This window comes from Vombatus ursinus, unplaced genomic scaffold (assembly GCF_900497805.2).
Source record: "Vombatus ursinus unplaced genomic scaffold, bare-nosed wombat genome assembly UNPS02014894.1, whole genome shotgun sequence".
NCBI lineage: Eukaryota > Metazoa > Chordata > Mammalia > Diprotodontia > Vombatidae > Vombatus > Vombatus ursinus.
The window spans coordinates 440,277-459,494 of record NW_020954672.1 but is presented as its reverse complement, the minus strand read 5'-3'; the positions used below and the strand labels follow the sequence as shown (position 1 = coordinate 459,494).

General features: G+C 44.8%; 2 protein-coding genes across 5 annotated transcripts; one reads left to right on the top strand and one right to left on the bottom strand.

Annotated features, from left to right (window-relative positions):
• The first annotated feature begins 13,074 nt into the window (after window positions 1-13,074).
• On the top strand, window positions 13,075-16,844 carry PIP4P1 (phosphatidylinositol-4,5-bisphosphate 4-phosphatase 1). Its single transcript, XM_027842987.1, has 7 exons — window positions 13,075-13,252; window positions 13,555-13,745; window positions 14,127-14,233; window positions 14,713-14,818; window positions 15,068-15,120; window positions 15,232-15,322; window positions 16,013-16,844. The coding sequence occupies exons 1-7, from the start codon at window positions 13,090-13,092 to the stop codon at window positions 16,154-16,156; spliced, it is 855 nt and encodes a 284-aa protein (XP_027698788.1). The 5' UTR covers window positions 13,075-13,089; the 3' UTR covers window positions 16,157-16,844.
• Window positions 16,845-16,941: 97 nt separating this feature from the next.
• On the bottom strand, window positions 16,942-19,140 carry APEX1 (apurinic/apyrimidinic endodeoxyribonuclease 1). 4 transcript variants are annotated; one of them, XM_027842985.1, is made up of 5 exons: window positions 19,055-19,140; window positions 18,546-18,688; window positions 18,125-18,306; window positions 17,710-17,902; window positions 16,942-17,584 (listed from the first exon to the last, which is right to left on the bottom strand). In XM_027842985.1, exons 2-5 carry the CDS (start codon window positions 18,610-18,612, stop codon window positions 17,067-17,069), a joined length of 960 nt encoding a protein of 319 aa, XP_027698786.1. In that variant the 5' UTR covers window positions 18,613-18,688; window positions 19,055-19,140; the 3' UTR covers window positions 16,942-17,066. The 4 variants fall into 4 exon arrangements, with proteins under 4 accessions (XP_027698786.1, XP_027698785.1, XP_027698783.1 ...); XM_027842984.1 differs by having other exon boundaries at window positions 18,878-19,120; XM_027842982.1 differs by having other exon boundaries at window positions 18,914-19,120.
• Between the last annotated feature and the right edge of the window lie 78 nt (window positions 19,141-19,218).

Sequence of the window (19,218 nt, the reverse complement as noted above, 5' to 3'; positions counted from 1 at the left end):
GGCCAAGATTCCCTATGTGATCTGTGATCAGAGTTCAGCTTCGACTCCCAGACCACATTCAGCCCTTCTGGAATATCACAAACTACCCATCTTCTGTCACTGATTTACCTGAGTGACTCAGGGCAAGTAATTTTCACTGGATGCACCTAAATTCCTTCATTTGTAAAACAAAAGGGAGGATTGCATTAAATAGCTTCATAGGTCCCTTCCACCTCTAAATCATAATTAGCCCTGTGAGAGTGGTCCACAAGTATTTATTAAGTGCTTACTAGCTGCTAAACACTAGGCTAAGCAACTTAAACAAAAACAAAGTCCTCACTCTCAAACGATTCATAATGTAATGGGAGACACTTCTACATATATTCAAGATATACACAATGTAAATGAAAGATAATCTCAGACAGCAGGCACTAGAATATGGATGGGGGGATGGGGGGAGGGAGGGCATGAAGTGGAGTGAGATTACAGACAAAGAGGTATCTCAGAAGGCTGTTGCAGTAGTATTGGTGAGGAGATGAGGCCCTGTACTCAGATAGTGACTGAATGAATGAAAAGAAGGGGGTATATAAGAGAGAGTTTGTGAAGGTAGAAAAGACAAGGCAACAACAGATTGAATACATGGGATGAGCACAAGTAATCCCAGCCTGGGTGACTGAGAGAACGGCAGTGCCCTTGACAATCATAGGAAAATTGGGAAGAGGGAAGTGTGTGAGGGTGAAGATACTGAGTCTTACTTTGGGAATGTGGAGTTTGAGATGTGCAAAAAGCATTTGGCAATGCAGGACTGGAGCTCAGGAGAGAGACTAGGGTTGGATATATTGACTTGGGAATTACCTTCATAGACATAATAATTAAATCCGTGGGAGCTGAGATCACCAAGTGAGAGAGTATAGTGGGAAAGTCAAAAAGGGCCCAAGATGGAGCCTTAGGGGACACCCATAGTTAGTGGTTAGTAGGTTTGACCTGGATAAAGATCCAGCAAAGGAGACTGAGAATGAGCAAGAACAATTCTAGGTGAGATAGCAAAGGAAAAAAAAAATCCCACAAAGCAGATTATCCCACACAATACTGTGCAACTACAACAAGATGCATAAAGGGTACACCAAAAAAAAAAGAAAGAAAGAAAGAAAGGTGCATAAGAGGTTGTGGGGGTGGGAGAGACTGAGGATGTAGGGCTTGAGACACCTGAGATCCATATCTGGCCTATGAAGGGTGAAATCAGGAAATCAGGAAAACAGAGAGAGGTCTAGAAGCCAGGATGTCTGAGTTCTTTACCAAAACATGAAACATGTAAAACATGTGATGGTGAGAAGCATGTGTGAATGGAAAGAAGGAAATATCTTAAATTTTCAGGGGTGGGGAACCTACAGCCTCAAGGCCACATGTGGCCCTCTAGGTCCTCAAGTGTGGCCCTTTGAATGAGTCCAAACTTCACAGAACAAATCCCCCTAATAAAAGGTTTTGTTCTGTAAAACTTGGAATCAGTCAAAAGTCTGTACCCAAGGACCTAGAAGGCCACATGTGATCTTGAGGGCGCAGGTTCCCCACCCCTGAATTCTAAAATATGAAATTTTGGGCCTTGGTTCTGATTCTTAATTCCATAGAGAGGGGCATGCCCCAGGGTTAAAGTTCCTTAATTGAAAGTAAAAGTGTTATCCATGCTCTGATCTCTTACACCTGTTTAGCTACTCGTTGATTGTCCTGCCACCCCTAAAAGAGGACTACCTACCTCTAGCCTCTAATCTCTCCTCACACCAATTCATTCCCTCCCCTCCCCATCTCCTATCCCCCATCCCCTTTATAGTGCCTTCTCTCAGAGATTATCTTTCATGTACATTGTGTGTATCTTGAACTTACATAGTGGTGTCTCCCATTAAATTATTAAGCATTTGAGAATAAGGACTTTGCTTTTGTCTCAGTTGATTAGCCCATTGAACCTCAGCCTCATGCCTATACCCCTTGTTTTTTCCTCACGAAGAATAGTGTTTCTCCTTCCTGAACCCAAAATTGTACTTTTGCCCTATACCATTGCTGGCACCACTGCTTACAACCCTGTTTCTATCCCTTCAGTCTCCATACCCATCCTTAGCCTGTTCACCTTCCTGTCTTCAATTTGTTCATACCCTTATCTCATTTATATTCTTTTTTCTTTAGTCTATTCCTATCTTTATGCTAGTCCCTGACTAGGATTGTGTCAGATCATATCTCTATTTTTCCATAGCCTAATTTCTTTATCTAGTCACATTCCTCACACTGTTTAGCTTATATCAGTCTCTGCCTCCTTCAGTGGAGACATTTGGCCTAGCGTGTTGGCAGAAATAGAATACTGAAAAAGTCATTTTAAAGACATTAGGGACATCTCCATTCACTTCATCACCCAGACTCCTAAAAAAAAAAAGTAGTTAGAAATCACTTCCCTGGGAAGTCTCTTGCTTCTGGCCAGAATTCAGGAACCAAACAATCACTCTCATTAGGGTAATTATGCCTTATTACCTTTTTACAACCCTTTCTTCTTCCTCTTAAGGAACAGTCTGCACCACACATTGCCACCCCTCCATTAACAAGACCGAAAAGGAACAAACAGTGACAGAGAGAGGAACAGGGTCTTAGTGGTCCAGTATTTCAAAATCAGGGTGAAGAGTCCTCAGAGACCATGGCTTTTAGCCTTATGAATCATCAACAGAGCTAGAAGTGAGCCCCCAGGGTTCTTCAGATTACAGGTTCTAGAGAGGGAATTCCTCCATCCCCTATGTCTTGCCACAGGACTAAGATGGCTCCAGAAGAGAAAGTGAGGGTTGTGACTTTGCACAGCCCTCCCTCACTTAAATCCAATTCGCTTGCAAGTCCCGGCATTGCCTTCCAGATGTCATGATCCTCTCTTCGAGAACAAAGGACAAACAACAACAACCCTTCACCTGGAATGTCACTTTACATCCTACTTTCCCTGGACATCAAGATTCTCCTCCTTTTAAATCTTGCCTCACCTATCCATGACCTGTACTGGGTACATTTCCTATCCTATGTATCACCTCCATTGCTCTCTTCAGAGTTCTGGATCCCTGACTAAGCCATAACCTGCATGAGGGGAAGGGGATGAAGGGTGGAGGATGTCCCTAATAGCCTGAGTCTCAAAGGTTAAACTCCAGGGAACCACACTGAAATATCTCCCCAGACCGGCTGTCCCCCCAGTAGATAACCGGGTACAGATCTGGTACATGGGGTGGGCCATGAAGTATCAAATCTAAATGAGGCAAAGTCTCAGTGCAAAAACAGCTCCCTAAGGTTGGAAAGTTCTCCTGCCTGCTACAGTGCCATGGTATGAGATGTTAGTTCTGCAGCTGCTGCATTTTGATCCCCTCACTTGATACACATGTGCACAATTGCATTCACATTCAGGATCTAGGCAGGGATGGGGAACCAACAGCCTCAAGGCCACATGTGACCTTCTAGGTCCTTGGGTGCGGCCTTTTGACTGTGTCCAAGTTTTACAGAAGAAATCCTTTTACTAAGGGGACTTGTTCTGTGAAGTTTGGATTCAGACAAAGGGCCGCACTTGAGGACCTAGAGGGCCACATGTGGCCTCTAGGCTGCAGGTTCCCTACCCCTGACAGGGGCACTGGGAGGAAAGGAATTAGGAATGGACATTGAATATGTTATTCTTACTTTCTCATGCTCGAGAAGACAAGAAATGACAGCAGGTGGGATTTGGTGATAGCAAAGTCTTAATTAAAAAGGAAGTAATCCATGTGTCTGGAATGAATGTAATAGAAGCAGGAAGAAGGATATGTAGGAAACATCATAGCTACTTCCTCATGGATCAGGAAAGTGTGCTTTCCTTATATGCTTCCCACGATACATACCTCTATTCATTCTCCTCCTCATCCTCCATTGCTTTACCAAAAATATCAAAGTCTGGCCCTATCATTCTTCACTGCACCCCCATCCGCCCTCTTTCGCCTACTCCTCCCCACTCTTGTGGGACCCTGAATTGCAAAATCGGGGAACATATAAGGGCAGGTAGGTGGTGCAGTGGGTAGAGCACTGGGCCTGGAGTCAGGAAGACCTGAATTCAAATTTAGCCTCAGATACTTATTACCTGTGTGACTCTGGACAAGTCACTTAACCCTGTTTGACTCAGTCCTGAGCTGAACAGGACCGACAACTACAAGTAGATTATATACTCCTAGAGGGAGAGACTGCTGCATTGTATTTGTTATCTCCAGTGCCCATTACAACACTTTACACTTAATAGGCAACCTTCAAATATATATTGAATTGAATGGAATGGAATCCTAGAATGCTAGAGTTGGACGGGACCTTTTAGATTATCTAGCCAGGTCACAAAATGCCAGGGAAACTCCTGAGTGCCACCAGAAGCAGATTAAAATATAATTGGGAAATGTTTAACAAAATAAATAAAAATACAACATAATGCTAATTTGTGGTTTTCTAAGTCATTATGTAGCCTTCAAGGATCTATTTCCATTTGAGTTTGACACAACTGAATTTAATCTATTTTCTCTCTTCTTCAGAACACTAGTCCAGATGATGAAGAGGGTGATCTTTGTAACCACACTTCAATGGTACAGATGCCAAATGCTGAAACTGCTAGACACATAGAAGGTCCTTAATACAGCACTGTTCATTTTAGGGCATATTTATCATAAACTGGGTCAGATTGATACAAGGACACTTCTTACAATTTCTGGTTTTCATGCATTTGCTCACAGTCTCCCTGCCTAGAAGGTCCTTTCCAGCTAATTCAAATGCTCCCCCATCCTTGAAATTGAGTCAAATCCCATGTCCTCTATGGAAAACCTTATTTACAACTAACTTTTCCCATCCTATTACTCTCAATGCCCTAATCATTTATTTTCTGTATCATACGGTGTTTTGCAGAATCTCTTATTGTAATCTTGTATTAATAAAACCTGCATTTTGGGTTTTTTTTTAAACTGTTCACATATTTCTGGCTTGTCTGAAAAGGAATATAAATTCCTCAATGGCAGATTTCCAACACAAGGCACTTCTAAGATATTCAGTAAATGCTTGCTAATTCATTTAGTTGTTGAAACTGATCACCAATTGAACCCCATCTCTTTCAGAAAACCTTCCCTGCTAAATCAGTCAAAAGTAATCTCTGCTTCCCATTGATCTAGGTTCCATTGTAATGTACCACTTAACACATATTTATGGAAGAAATCATCTAATCAATTTGAAGAGTCAACAGAATCTCTCCATAAAGAGACCTGCCCATTGCACCTAGTTAAGAGAACAAAGAGAACTCCTGATTAGTCCAATTTGGACTGAGGTCCTTAGTAATTTTTATACCTGAGTTGGGATTATAACACTGGAAACTTGACCTAAGTAAAGAAGTACCCTCATTTGAAGAAGGAGGGGCTACAATCCTGTGGGAGGAGACAGTGAAAAGGAATTTACTAGAGCTTTTGGTGGCTTCCTATTTAAAGGAATCTTAGCATCTAGTTATCAATCAATCACAAAACATTAATAATAACATATAGCACTTACTATGTGCTAGGCACTGTGCTAAGCACTTTACAATTATTATTTTATTTGTTCCTTGTAATAACCCTGGGATGTGTGTGCTGTTATTATCTTCATTTTAATTTCTATTTTACTGATATGGAAACTGAGGTTAAGTGACTTGCCCAGTTAGTAAGTGCCTAGGACTGGATTTGAACCCAACTTTTTGAGTATATACCTTGGGCTCTAGCCACTGCTTCACCAAGCTGCCCTACTAAGCACCAACTATCTGTCAGTCACTACACTAGGCTTTGTAGATACAAAGACAAAATGAAACAGTCTCAAGAATGATTAGTTATTTCTTCACACTTGACATCCAAGAAGGCTGATTTCTGGGGCAGCTAGGTGGCACAGTGGATAGAGCACTGGCTCTGAAGTCAGGAGGAACTGAATTCAAATCCAGCCTCAGACCAAAACACTTGACACTTACTAGCTATGTGACCCTGGGCAAGTCACTTAACCCCAATTGCCTAAAAAGAAAAAAAAAAAGGAAGAAGGCTAACTCCTGGGGAATGGAGCAGAAATGGAGTGTCAACTTTTATAGTGAGCAGGTATTACATTATAAAAAGGGCATTTAATCTGGAGTCAAATCCTACTTTGACACATTGACTGTGTGATCTTGGACAAGTCTTTTCCCCACTCTGGGCCTCACTTTCTACAATTGTAAAGTGAGGTTAGACTAGAAGGCCTCTGAGGCCCTTACAGCTATAGAAATTAGGTTATTTGGGGGAAGGAGTTGAAAGAGGGCCTGTCTCCTCATCCCCCAAATCAATGTACCTCATCCTGGAGCTGGGAGGGACTCTAGGGATCATTTAGTCCAATTCAGTTTTACAGAGGAAGAAACTGAGGCCCCACAAGGAGGAAATGGCTCGCCCAACAGGAAGGCTCATTCGCCTCTTACTCAAATTGAGGCTGAGCTGCCATGAAGTCAGATCACGGAGCCCACAAATCATAGTCAAAGACGAGAGCTGCTGTTGGAACGAAACTTGTCTAATGCACTTATTTTACAGGAGAAACAGAGACCCTGGTTTGAGTGGGAAAGAGGGACTAGAACCTGGTTATCCGGACTCCTACTCTAGCGCTCCTTTTTGCCAAGCTGTTGGAATCTGGACTCCCTCAGAAGCAAGGGAGGTACCTTCAGAACCATTGACCCCTAGTCTCTTGCTTCTGGGCAAATAGTGAAGCAGTGACGGTGTTCTACAGTCATTCAGTACACCTTGGCTCCAAGCTGACCCCATCCTCAGCTCCCTCATACAAATACTCATATTCCACTCCAGGGGAAAAAATGTAACCAGCTTTGGAAGGCAAAGGCTCCAAAGGAAAAGGCAAATAAATTGTGAGGGAGATAGAGGCATTCCCAAGAAGGTCTCACCCTTCAGCAGGCACTGAGGGGCTTGGTTCCTTCCCAAGTCTAGCCCCAACCTGAAACGTACCTCTCCTAGGGCAGAAATTACAGAAAAGCAGAGAACTCCCGAAGCTCAGGTGAAGAGGTAGAAAAGAGTGTTTGAGGCAGATGGAGCAAGCAGGATGCAAGATTTGAGATTGAGATAAGATGCAGGGTGACCAGCCAAAAAAGTGATCAAAAAAGACTATGCGTTGAAGGCCCCCCAATGTGGACTTACCTATGTGCTTTCACAAATCACCCTCAATTCCAGAACAACTCTTCCCTTCTCCTTTCCTATTCTCTTTGCTAATCTGTATGATAAAGGCACCTCTGGACTACCTGATATCCCAGCCATGTTTACTCCTCCCATTCTCTTGTCCCCTTTCCCTTTATTGGACACCTAACCCCAATAACTGCCTTTGCCTCCTACAGGAAGCAGGGGTGCTTTACTCGCTTAGGGGAACAGGGCCTGCTGCCTATGCTCTGCCTCCCACGGGGAGTAGAGAGCCCACCGGGACTCTACCTCACAGGGCGCGGGCTCATTTGGGTGCATCACCCCAATAAATTTCTTTCTTTAACTTGGAGAACTGTCCCAGTGAATTCTTTCAAGATAATAGTGATGGGGTATCATTCAGTTTCAGAAGCCGAGACCTTTGCCCCTTTTCGCCAAAAGGAATTTGGCTCCCATTTGTTTACAGACCCCCGAAGACCCTTAAACTTTTAGATTCCTTATCGACTCTCCTTATCTCCCTTTGAAAGCCCTGACCCTCCCTTTTGATATTATTCTGGTGCCTTTCAAACTTCTACTTTCCAGTTCGCTTCATTATGTATTCCCATTGTCTATTCAATCTCTCAGACCTTCCAATCGGAATTCTCATTTAGACCCTTTTCCCAGCCCCCTCCTCTAGCCACCCAAAATTACTTTAGTGTATATAAGATCCACCCTGACCCCCATTCAAATGCTAAGATTTTCTCATGCCCAGAAGGCTGAGACTGTCTCATGCCCGCTCATCCCTAAGGTCATTACTAATGTTCGGATTCCTTAAGAGTCTGTCCTATATGATTTACCTCTTAACAAACTTTTTCTCTGGCTGGAAGAAGATTTGAGTTGATTACCCATTCACTGAGTATTAGTGGGTGCTAAATAAACGTCCCCCTAGAAGAATGAAGATTTCTTGAGACCAGAGCCTGTTTCTTTCTCTTTTTTTAATCTTTGAATGATCCAACGAGGGTCTATGATACTCAAGTACCAAAAGGAACTTGTTATAAGGTCCACCTCGAGTCTATAACACAAATCATAAATGCTGATGATATTGCTGCCAGGGGAGAGAAAAAGCATTTATTCAGCTTCTACTATGTGGTAGGCACCATACTAAATACCCTACAAATTTTGTTTCATTTGTTCCTCACAACAACCCTGGAAGGTGGGTGCTAATGTTAGTCCCATTTCACAGTTGAACAAACTTCGGCACAGTTTAAGTCACTTATTCAGTTAGGATCTAGCTAGGAAGTGTCTGAGGCTGCATTTGAACTCAGATCATCCTGACTTTAGGACCAGTGCCCTATCTACTATGCCATCTAGCTGCTTCTGCCAGATCCCAGAGTATTTTCTAAGTGGTCTTTGGATAGTCTCCTAACTGGCCTTTGTGTTTCCATTCATTTCCTTTTCCAATCCACTCCTCACAATGCTGCCAAAATAATTTCCTTAAAGGTCAGGTCTAACCATGACCCTCCTCTACTCAAAATCTTCAGTGGCTCCTTATGACCTTTAGCACAAAATCATTAACTCAGCAGCCCAATCTATATTTTCAGTCTTTCCTCCCTTCAATTCCTCTTTAAGCATTTTCAGCCAAAAGAGGCCATTAAATCAATAAATCTCAATCAATCTACTAGCATTTGTTCGGTGCCTCTCGTCAGGTTTCATGCAAATTGCTGGTGACACAAAGACAAAAGTGTAACAGTTCTTTTCCTCTAGGAGTTTCCATTCTTGGTTTTCCCCACCAATCAGAAGAAATAACCTATGCCAAAGACTACACATAAACAAGATATAGACAGGATAAATTGGGGGTAGTCTCAAAGGGAAGGCACAAAGATTAAGAAGATCTGGGAATGGCTTCTTGAGGAAAGTAGGACTTTAGTTGAAATTTGAAGGAAGCCAGGAAGTGGAGACAAAGAGGGAGAGTGTTCCAAGCATGGCAAACAACCAGTGAAAACACTGGAAGTCAGGAAATGGAGTATCAGTGTGTGCTAGGAACAGCAAGGAATATGTGAAGGGAAATAAGATGTAAGAAGACTGGAAAGGCAGGAAGAGACCAGGTTATTGAAAAGCTTTAAAAGTCTAACATAGGATTTTATATTGAAGGGGGTGGGGGACCCAGGACCATAGGTAATTATAGAGAAGAGATCTGAGGTTGGGAAACCAACAAAGAAAAAAATCAGGAAAACAATTGAGCAGAAATCTAGCAAAGACATTCATGTTGTTCCAGGGCCTAGATTGCCTCTGTATGTCTTCCCTACCTACTTGTTTTCAAGAAGTTTAAAAGAAGAATTTAAAAAACTAGGAAACCTTGAACCTCAGAGTTATTTGATTACTGGGCAAGTGATTATTGCCTGCGTTTAGTCTACCCCAGAGGTGTCAGATGACATAATCTGAACCAGATTAAAATGTAATTGGGAAATATTTAACAAAATAAATAAAAATATAATAAAACATTGATAATGATGTGGATATAAACAGTACCCTAAAGGTTAAAAAGAATATTAAGGGTTGCTTTTCCAGTACTTTGTGAGGCCCCTCCTGAGGAAGTAGCTCATTCTGTAACTCATCCTGTAATTTAAGAGCATCCTAAAGTCCTTTTCCCTTATCTTGAAATACCATAAAACTTCTCCTCAACTTGTACCAAAAGAATTGCTGTTGTCTCCCTTATACTGTGTTCTCCCTGTCCTTAATCTCACTTGTGTCCCCCTTACCCTTATCCTTAAACTTTACCAACCATAAAACCGTAAAAATTTTCCTGTCCTTAATCTTCAACCATCATAAGATCCTAAAAATCTATAAGCTGTATAGCTTTCTGTCTGCGTAAGCCTGGTCCTCCCAAATATCAGTACCTTTTACTCAACCCCATGGCTACAATGAAAGGTCCATGTGCTTTCACCTAATAAAGCTCCCAATGGCTAAAAGAGAAGTCTAAGTGACTTCTTTCACACCCGAACTGCTCTCCCAAATCTGACCTCAACAATAATATTACATTTTAAAACTTTAATTTTGAGTTTGACACCACTGGTCTAGCCTACAGGAAATGTATTGGAGGGCCATCTAATTAAGGTGAGGCACTGAAAATAACTGAGGCTCAAATTTTCTCATCTCTAAAATAAAGGGGTTGGGCTACGTGATCTCTGCGATCCTTTCTATCTTATCCATTGATTAACCTTTCTGCAAGATTAGATTCACATATTCAAGACTTTCTGTAAAACTAAAGGATTTAGAGCTCTAAAGGGTCTACAGATCTCTATGTCCAACCCTCTATTTAACAGACTCAAATCTGTTAAGCTCAGGCCCAAGGAGATGAACAGTAACTTGCCTGATGACTCACAAATAGGATACAATAGAGCCAAAATGTGAATCCAGGTTTTCTGATTATGAATTTCTTGCTACTGCTACCTACAAGAGACCTTCTACTCACTATATTACTTAACCTGAGCCTAAACCAAGACCACTTAGAAGAATGCACTTTCCAGGAGTACAACCCAAATCTAAAAGGTTCAGCTAGAAACAAGAAAACTGGGGAGATAGAGCAAGTCTAACTTCAACTGATTTAATTCCTTTAAATGAGCACCCCAGGCAACTTCAAGAATATGATTTGAAGGTTAACAGGATATAAATCAGCCTGTAAGGCGAAGGGAGGTGGGGGTGAGGGTTACTGACCCTAGGGCCTGTGGATTCAGGGCTCTAAGTGATTATTTGATCTTAAAAAATCTCAATCTGTAGAATCTCATTTCCTCCTAAATTTTTTAAAAATCAGTTTTAAGTGAGTTTCCAATGCAGCTTTGAATTGGAAAACATTTCACAAAACTGCTTCAAACTTCTTAGGCCCTCTTTAATATGGTTCCTGAGGCACTCACAACACTTAAACCCAGAAAATATTCCCACATTTCCTATCATTACCACCACCACCCTCCCCCAGGCCCCAACTACAATTCCTTGTCTTCCCTCTACCCTAGGACCAGCACTGCAGCCTATGCCTAGAGGTAACACTATAGCAGAAAGAACAAAGAATTTCGTGGAAAGATCTGAATTTGGGATCTCCTTTGCTAATTACTGTGTGACCTTGAGCAAGTCCTCTCACCTTCTAGGTCTATTTCTTCCGGGATAAAACAGTAGGAATTTGAATGAGATGATCTATAAAATCCTTTTCAACTCTAATCCTAAGAATGATTTCTAGCTGTTGAAACTCTATGCTTTAAAAGTCCAGGTCAAAGTCCAACTCACTTTTCCATGAACTCCTCCCTGAACTTAGATCTATAGCTGAAAGAGAACATAAGAGTTCATCTAGTTCAATACCTTCATTTTACATATGATAAAACTGAGGCTGAGGGAGATTACTTACTCAAGGTCACATAGTGAAAAAGGAAGGATTTGAATCCAACTCAGTCTCCAGAGTCAGCAGTTTCTTTTCACCACTCTACTGCTCTCCTCAGTCAGAATAATTTCCCCCCCTCCCCCTTCTATACCAGGATAAACATTTGGCCTTTCTTAATGGCACTCAATGGGTCTTTTGGTTGTTTGTACAGATGACAAAAAAATTGTAATTCATAAAACTTTTATTAATCACTTAATTGTGCAAAGCACACAATCAATTTACTAAGCTCTCACTATCGGGGCCAGTCATTTTGCACAGCTCCGCACAACCACAAAAAGTAAAGTAGTCCCAGCTCTCCCATTTACAATCCAACCTGAGAAATAAGTAATAATGATAATAATAGCAACGCTTATACTGCCCTTTAAAATTTACAAAGCACTTTTGCATACACAATATAAGCAAAACTTATTGGTCACTATCAGAATGGACGATCAAGAAAGGCTTCATGTAGAAAGTGTTTTAAGTTGAGCGTTAAAGAAAATTAAGGATTTATAAAGGAGGTGAGGTGGGAGTGTACCATGTGAGTAGAGTGGGCAGGGAGAATTAAAAGTTTAGATAAGAAAGGTCTCTTCTCTCAAAGGCATACGATCCAAATGATAGGAAAGATGGCTAGATATGCAGTCCAGAGGGTCTAGGTTAAAATTTTCCTCTGGCCACAGTCTTTATGTGACCTAGGTGAGTAACTCAACATGGATGAAAATAGCCTCAAAATCCATTTTTAAAGTGCTGGGCAATCTTAGTAGAGTGCCCTGGGAAGCGCACAAACACCAGAGCCAAATGTCAAAAGCGTCTTGGCTCTACCTAATAACTACGATAGCTGCAGCTAAGGGAACTCCACTTCACACCCAGCTCCCAGGCTCTTTCTGGCCACGCCCTGTTGCCCCGAATTAGGGCGCTAAACCCCAACCAATGAGGCTACGAGTTTGAGACCAGCAGCCAATGAGAGAACGACATTATGTTCTAGGAAGTGAATACCTCCGCAGGGAAGGAAGCGAAAGACAAGAGATCTCATCACGAGGTTAAAAGGCTTAGGCAAACAAGGGAAAATCAAGGTCACGTGCTCTGGGAGCTGAGCAAATCAACTAATCAGAAGGCGACTTTCTTGGACACGTGACGAGGGTTGGGGCGAAACCAGTCGGACACCTCCCCCTGGCCCGGCGGTAGCGTGATGGCCGGTGGCACCAATGGCCAGATGGTTCTCTAGTCACGTGAAACTTCTGCAAGGCTTTCCAGATCACGTGGTAGCGGCTGTCAGCGAACGGACACCAATGAGCGGGGACAGTGGCTGTCATGGGACGAGGGAAAAGGTCCGTCTGTACCAATGAGATCCTGGTGAACTTGCTAATTTCACCATCACGTGCAGCGGCGGGACGGAAAGGGGCGTCCACCTGGGAGGGAAGCGGGGTGGGGGCTTGAGGGCTGGGCGAGTGGGGCGCAGGCGCTTTGGGGACCCGGTGGCGGCGGCGGCGGCAACATCGGCGGAAGGAGCCGGGTCCCGAACCGGAGCGGGCGGCAGCGGCCATGGCGACGGACGGAGAGCGCTCTCCGCTGCTCTCCGAGCCCAACGACAGCGGCGCCAGCGGCAACGGGCTGGTGGGGCCCGGCGGGGGCGGGGCCGGCGCCGGAGGAGGCCTGGTTCCCTCCGCGCCGCCGTACGGATCCGGGAAACATGCCCCGCCTCAGGGTGAGGCTGGGCCCCGCTCTAATATTTGGACCGAGAACCGGGAACTAGCGAGGGCGGGGCCAGGACCGAAGGTGCGGGGCTGTGACCCTCCCGTCGGACCTGAGGGAAAGGAAAGGAGGTGGGGCTCGCTGTCTTAGCAAGAGGCGGAGCCTTGGGCAGAAATGGGCGGGTCCTTTGGAATGAGGGCAATGACTGGTGCCTGAGGGAGGTTGAGGCTTACCCTGGTCAGGGTAAATAGGGCAGGACATGTGGGGTGACATGTGGATGATCATGGGTGACCCACTCTGACTGTGCTTCCACAGCATTCCCTCCATTCCAGGAGGGTCACCCGGCTGTGTTGCCCGGGGAGGACCCACCACCATACTCCCCCCTGACCAGTCCAGACAGTGGCAGTGCCCCTATGATCACATGCCGAGTCTGCAATTCTCCTATCAATGTGGAAGGCAAGATGCACCAACATGTTGTTAAGTGTGGTGACTGCAACGAAGCTACAGTGAGTTTCATTATCCAGGATTTTTTAGTTGTCCAGTTGTAGACCCCGAAATTTTTCCTGATTCTTGTATATAAATCCCAGGAATTACACAAGTCCAGACATCTGTCCTTCCTCTCTTCCCTCCCAACACCACCTAGAGTAAGTCCCACAGTTGTTCTACTTTGTATCCATCTCAGGTTTCCCCTTGGTTTCTGCATCTATATCTAAGTTCATCCGTGCTTCCCATGGTTCTTTTCCATTCTCCCCAGTGTACCTTCTTTTCTTTCTAATCAGGATCCTTACCAGCCTCCTGGATTATTACTCTTGAGCCCTCCTCAAAAGGTATGTTTGGAAGGGACTGAATTCAGGGCTTTTGGTGCTCACCTCCCTATTATTCCTTAGCCAATCAAGAATGCTCCACCTGGGAAGAAGTATGTTCGATGCCCCTGTAACTGCCTCCTCATCTGCAAAGTGACTTCCCAGCGGATTGCCTGCCCTCGGCCTACCTGGTGAGAGCAGAGGACTAGAAAAGCCAAATGAGGAGGGATGGAAACTAAAGAAGTTGTAGGGAATTTAAGAGTGAAGGAATATATGGGGATAGAAGGAGACTGGGGAAGGGCTTGCTGGTAGAACTGCAAAATTCTGCAAGAGGAAGTTCAGAATGTGGACAATGAAGAACTCTTTCTCCAGGATGATTCTGTTTTACCTAACCAGCCGGCTTCCTTGGATCCTTAAATAAAAGGTTTGGGGGCAAGATGAGGCCTTCTGGGTCTAATGGGTTATATGTAAGAGTATAGATTTGGTGATCTGAGGCCTAGGCCATTTTCTTTTTTTATCAAGGTGTGTCAGTTAAGGATAGTGAGGCAGAGGATCTTCTGTGGAGGAGGAAGCATGTAGATACTGTCCAGGTGATCTATGAAGAGGGAAGGGAACAGTTCTTGGGATTTGAAGGGTCCTAAGGTATCCTTCTTTCCTCCCCCATCAATAGTAAAAGAATCATCAACCTGGGTCCAGTACACCCAGGGCCTCTGAGTCCAGAACCACAGCCTGTAGGTGTCAGCGTCAACTGCGGCCATTGCAAGAATACCTTTCTGGTGAGGAAGGATGGGACAGGCTGGGAAAGGGCTCGTAGACATTTATGAGAATATATTCCTGTGAGTAATGTGAATGTGTAGAGGGTGGGAAAGGTCAGTTATTGAAATCACCACCTTTGCCCTTTTTTGTCCTTTCCCTTATTCAATCCTTGTATTTTTCCATGGGGATCCCTCAAAGAATTGACTTTACAGAGCTTTTTTATTTCTGCCTTTACCACAAATTGACCCCTTGTCCCATGTTCTCTATAGTGGACAGAGTTTACAGGTCGAACCTTGGCACGTTGCCCCCACTGCAAGAAAGTGTAAGTGAATTGGAATTGATATTATAAACTTAGTTATCAGAGGGAGGAGGTGGGGGATGAGGACTGTATAAGGATTACAAAGTCATGAAAGGCTTGCTTATCCCTTCATAGCTCATCCATTGGGCGAAGATATCCCAGGAAGAGATGCATTTGCTGTTTCCTACTTGGGCTACTATTGGCTGTTACTGCCACAGGCTTAGCAGTGAGTAACCAACTCTTTCTCCTCTGACCCTTTACTTTTCATCTACCTGTTTTATACTCTCCAAGTTCACCACTAGAATCAAAGATGTCATAAGAGTAGTTAAAAAAAAAACAAACCTGGGGTTTATCTGACCAAAAAAAGGCTGATAGAGGATTGATGAATAGTTTTTAGGATTGAATGGTTAAAAGGTTTTCTCTCCACAGAAGAGGACAAATGAAATGGCAAGTGATAGGAACAACTTTCAAATTGCAAGCTGATGTAATTTTGTCTTTTTTTTTTTTTGGAGGCAGTCTGGGTTAAGTGACTTGCCTAGGGTCAGACAGCTACTAAGTGTCTGAAGCTGGGATTTGAACTCAGGTCCTCCTGACTCCAGGGCCAATTACTCTATCCACTGTAACACCTAGCTGCCATGTATAACTTTGTTTTAAGTAAGATTGGGAACTTCCTGAGATTTAGAGTGAGTGGAGAGCTACACGCCCAGTGGGTAATAACTATTACCATGAGGTAGATGGGGGTTGAATATCCCTGAAGAGTTTTGTCTCATTTCTGCTGTAATTGCCTGTAGATGGGGGTGGGGCTCGGAGTGTAACTGAAACTAGCTTGGATCCAGTGTTTTATCAGGTGGCGGACTGACATATTGGTACTGTGGCACTGATTCCTTTTCTTTTTTCTTCCATATTCCTCTCCTAGTTTGGCACATGGAAGCATGCCCAACAGTATGGGGGTATCTATGCAGCTTGGGCATTTGTCATCCTGCTGGCTGTGCTCTGTCTGGGCCGGGCTCTCTACTGGGCCTGTATGAAGGTCAGCCACCCTGTCCAGAACTATTCTTGAGCCCCAAGATGACCCACTAACTGTGCCTGGCCCCTCTCAAGCAGGGACAGTGACACTACAGAGGGGAATGGGAATGTCCCCTCGGCTTCCCTAAGAGGAGCCAGGCTGTTGCCCTCCTCTTCTATAGGGGAAAGAAATGGGAAGGAACTGGGCCCTCAGAGACAAACAAGATTGGAAGGGTGGGTGGACCACTGCTGGCTGTTTGGTCCCTTCTGAGGGCTGCCTGTGCTTGGGGTGGAGTGGGAGATAAAGTATCCTTACCCCAAGTTCTGGAAAACGGTTATAGCTCTTTCCTTCGTCCATCCTTTCCTAAGGGGCCATTCCTGTCCCTCAAACATTCCAGGGCAGGGTAGGGGTAGGCAGCCCTGGGAGTTTTCCTCCCTTTTGCACCCCCAGGACCTTGCTGCTGCTATTGCACTTCACCAGGGGGTAACTCTAATTTGGCTGCCCTCTTGGCCTCCTCTCCCCACCCCTTTCCATGCCCTGTGGGGGTGGGGTCAGCCGCTGCTCTGTACAGTACTATGGGAACTGATGTGTATATAGCTATTTAATGTGGGGTATGTTCCCCAACCTGTGTTCCCTCTCCCCAAGTCCTTCCTCTCTTGCCGGTTGTGGCCGGTTTGTCTGTCTTTGGGGATCAGGGGCTCATCCTGTGCTTGTAAATAAATGAAGTTGTGACTCTACCTTATTCGTGTGTCACCTTTTTTTGAGTGAGGGAAGAGAAGAGATTCCAGCCCTTTCCTATGATCCCTTCCAAAGGGGATAGGACATAAAGACAACAAGGCTGGACCTCTATGGTTCTTTATTCTCAAATAGAGATTTCAAAAGTAGTCAACAATAGCATTCTTAAAATTAAAGAAATAGTTCTGGATTTCTGGTTGCTGAAGAATCAGTTTAAACTGTAGAAGAATTACAATGCCAGCAATAGGGTGATAGGACAATGGTCACTACCTAGAGCTTTGGACCGGATCTTACTATCACACAGGGCAGGGAGCAAGGACTGGGACAATAAGAAATAATCAAGCCGCCAGCCAACATTCTTGGCTCGGGCATTCATCATGTAGGTCCAGAAAGTATAAGCATAAGCTGCCTCTGGATAGAGATGGCGGAAACTGTCGGTCAGCGGCACTCCCTGGAGCAGCTCCCCAAAACCTTGTCGTTCCTGTGGGGTAAACCCAGCATTTTTCTTGTTCCCCTTGGGATTGCGCAAGTCAATTTCTTCATGGGCCACATTGAGGTCTCCACAGAGCACAACAGGCTTTTTGGCACTTAGTCCCTTCAAAAACTTGCGAAATGCTCCATCCCATTTTTGTCGATAATCCAGTCGAACCAGCCCCCGTCCTGCATTGGGCACATATGCTGTCACCAGCACAAACGCCTCAAACTCAGCCACTATCACCCGGCCCTCCTGATCATGCTCTTCTTCACCTATGGAATGGATACAACAAACACAGAGATCCAGCATTAGAAAGTGGAAGTGAGGTTGGAGAATATTTCAAACACTTCCACTCTTAGGAAACAGTAGGGGCTAGGAGCAGCAAGCTATGTCTCACCAATGCCAAAGGTGACGTTGAGTGGGCACTGTCGGGAAAGGAGACCAACACCACTGTATCCTTCTTTATCACTGGGTGAGGACCAGTACTGGTAGGTAAGTCCAGGCAGATCCTTAAGCTCAGGTGGCAACTTGCTCTCTGAACATTTGGTTTCTTGGAGGCAAAGTATGTCAGGGGCTTCTTCCTTTACCCACTGTCCATGTAGAAAGGAAGGCAGGTTACAAGGACTTGCTTGTCCCAGACCATCACCCTCTGTCTCCTCCCCAACTCATCTCATCCTAAAGCCTAAATTCCCAAAATGAGATATTGGCATTCTAAGGGGAAAAGCTTTAAAGCAGATACACTAACAGGACTAGACTCCCAAAAGCAAGTTAGTAATTTTGAGTCATTTTCCCTTCCTGAGAGCCATACTCACATCCAGACCCTTTTTCTTGATCCAGGCCCTGAGCCCATCCACATTCCAGGAGCATATTTTGAGTGTAGAAGGCTTGCCACTAGGTGAGGTTTGCTTATCTGGGGGGTCCTCATACGTGGCAGATCCTTCCCCTGCTGCCTCCTTCTCTTTTGCACCCTTCTTAGTCTTCTTAGGCTCAGGCTCTGTTAAAAGTTTTGTTGGGAAAAGGAAAGACAGATTTCTCAAGGGTGATAGCAGCTATTTCTACCTCAGGTGGCCCGTGATAACCAGCTGACCAAGAGGTCCACCCAATGGAAACCTACTCTGCCATTTTCCCATTTTATGGAGATCTTCATAAACCCTTATAATGTGTACTTTTGTCTCCCATCACCTGGGCCTCTGATTCCTGGGGAGGATAAACAAATCAAGGTCCATGTGTTACCTTTAGTCTCTGGCTCCTCACTGATCCCATCCTTCACAGATACTTCCTTCTTCCCTCGCTTTGGCATCCTTCTCGCCCAGAACGCCCCGCGGCCCAAGCCCCCTATAGCCCAACGTAACAGAATCCTGGTCCTGTGGACACCTCTGCGGACACAGCGAATTGGGAAGGGTTAAGGACACCAATGTTTAAGTTTGGTTATGGAGGACGCGGGGAGGGGCATTCCCTTTGGACTCCCCTCCTGATAAGGCTTTGAAAACCAAACCCCCTCCACCCCCCACCCCCGTTTCCCTTCCTCCTTCCCAAAGCATCCCAGGATTCTCAGCCCCTGTTACTCTGAATCCCAAGGCCCCGGCCTATCAACTTCATACTGGAAACCTCTTGGGACCGCCTCCTGGGCCGGCGGACACTTCTCGCCTGCTGCTGCTCTTAAAGTACCGCCTAAAGTCAGAAGTGCCGGGGGAATCTACCCCGAAGTCGACTCTGCTTTTAAGATAGAAGCCCCTTCCTACCCCGAACACAAAGAACACAACGCGCGATTCCCCCACGTGGGTTAGTTGGCCCTGATCACGTGGTCTAGGATCGCGGGCTTGGGAGAAGAGGAAATGGCAGGGATTGGCTGAGTCGAAACGCGGTGAGCCCGCCCCTCCATGTGACTCAAATACGTATCACCGGG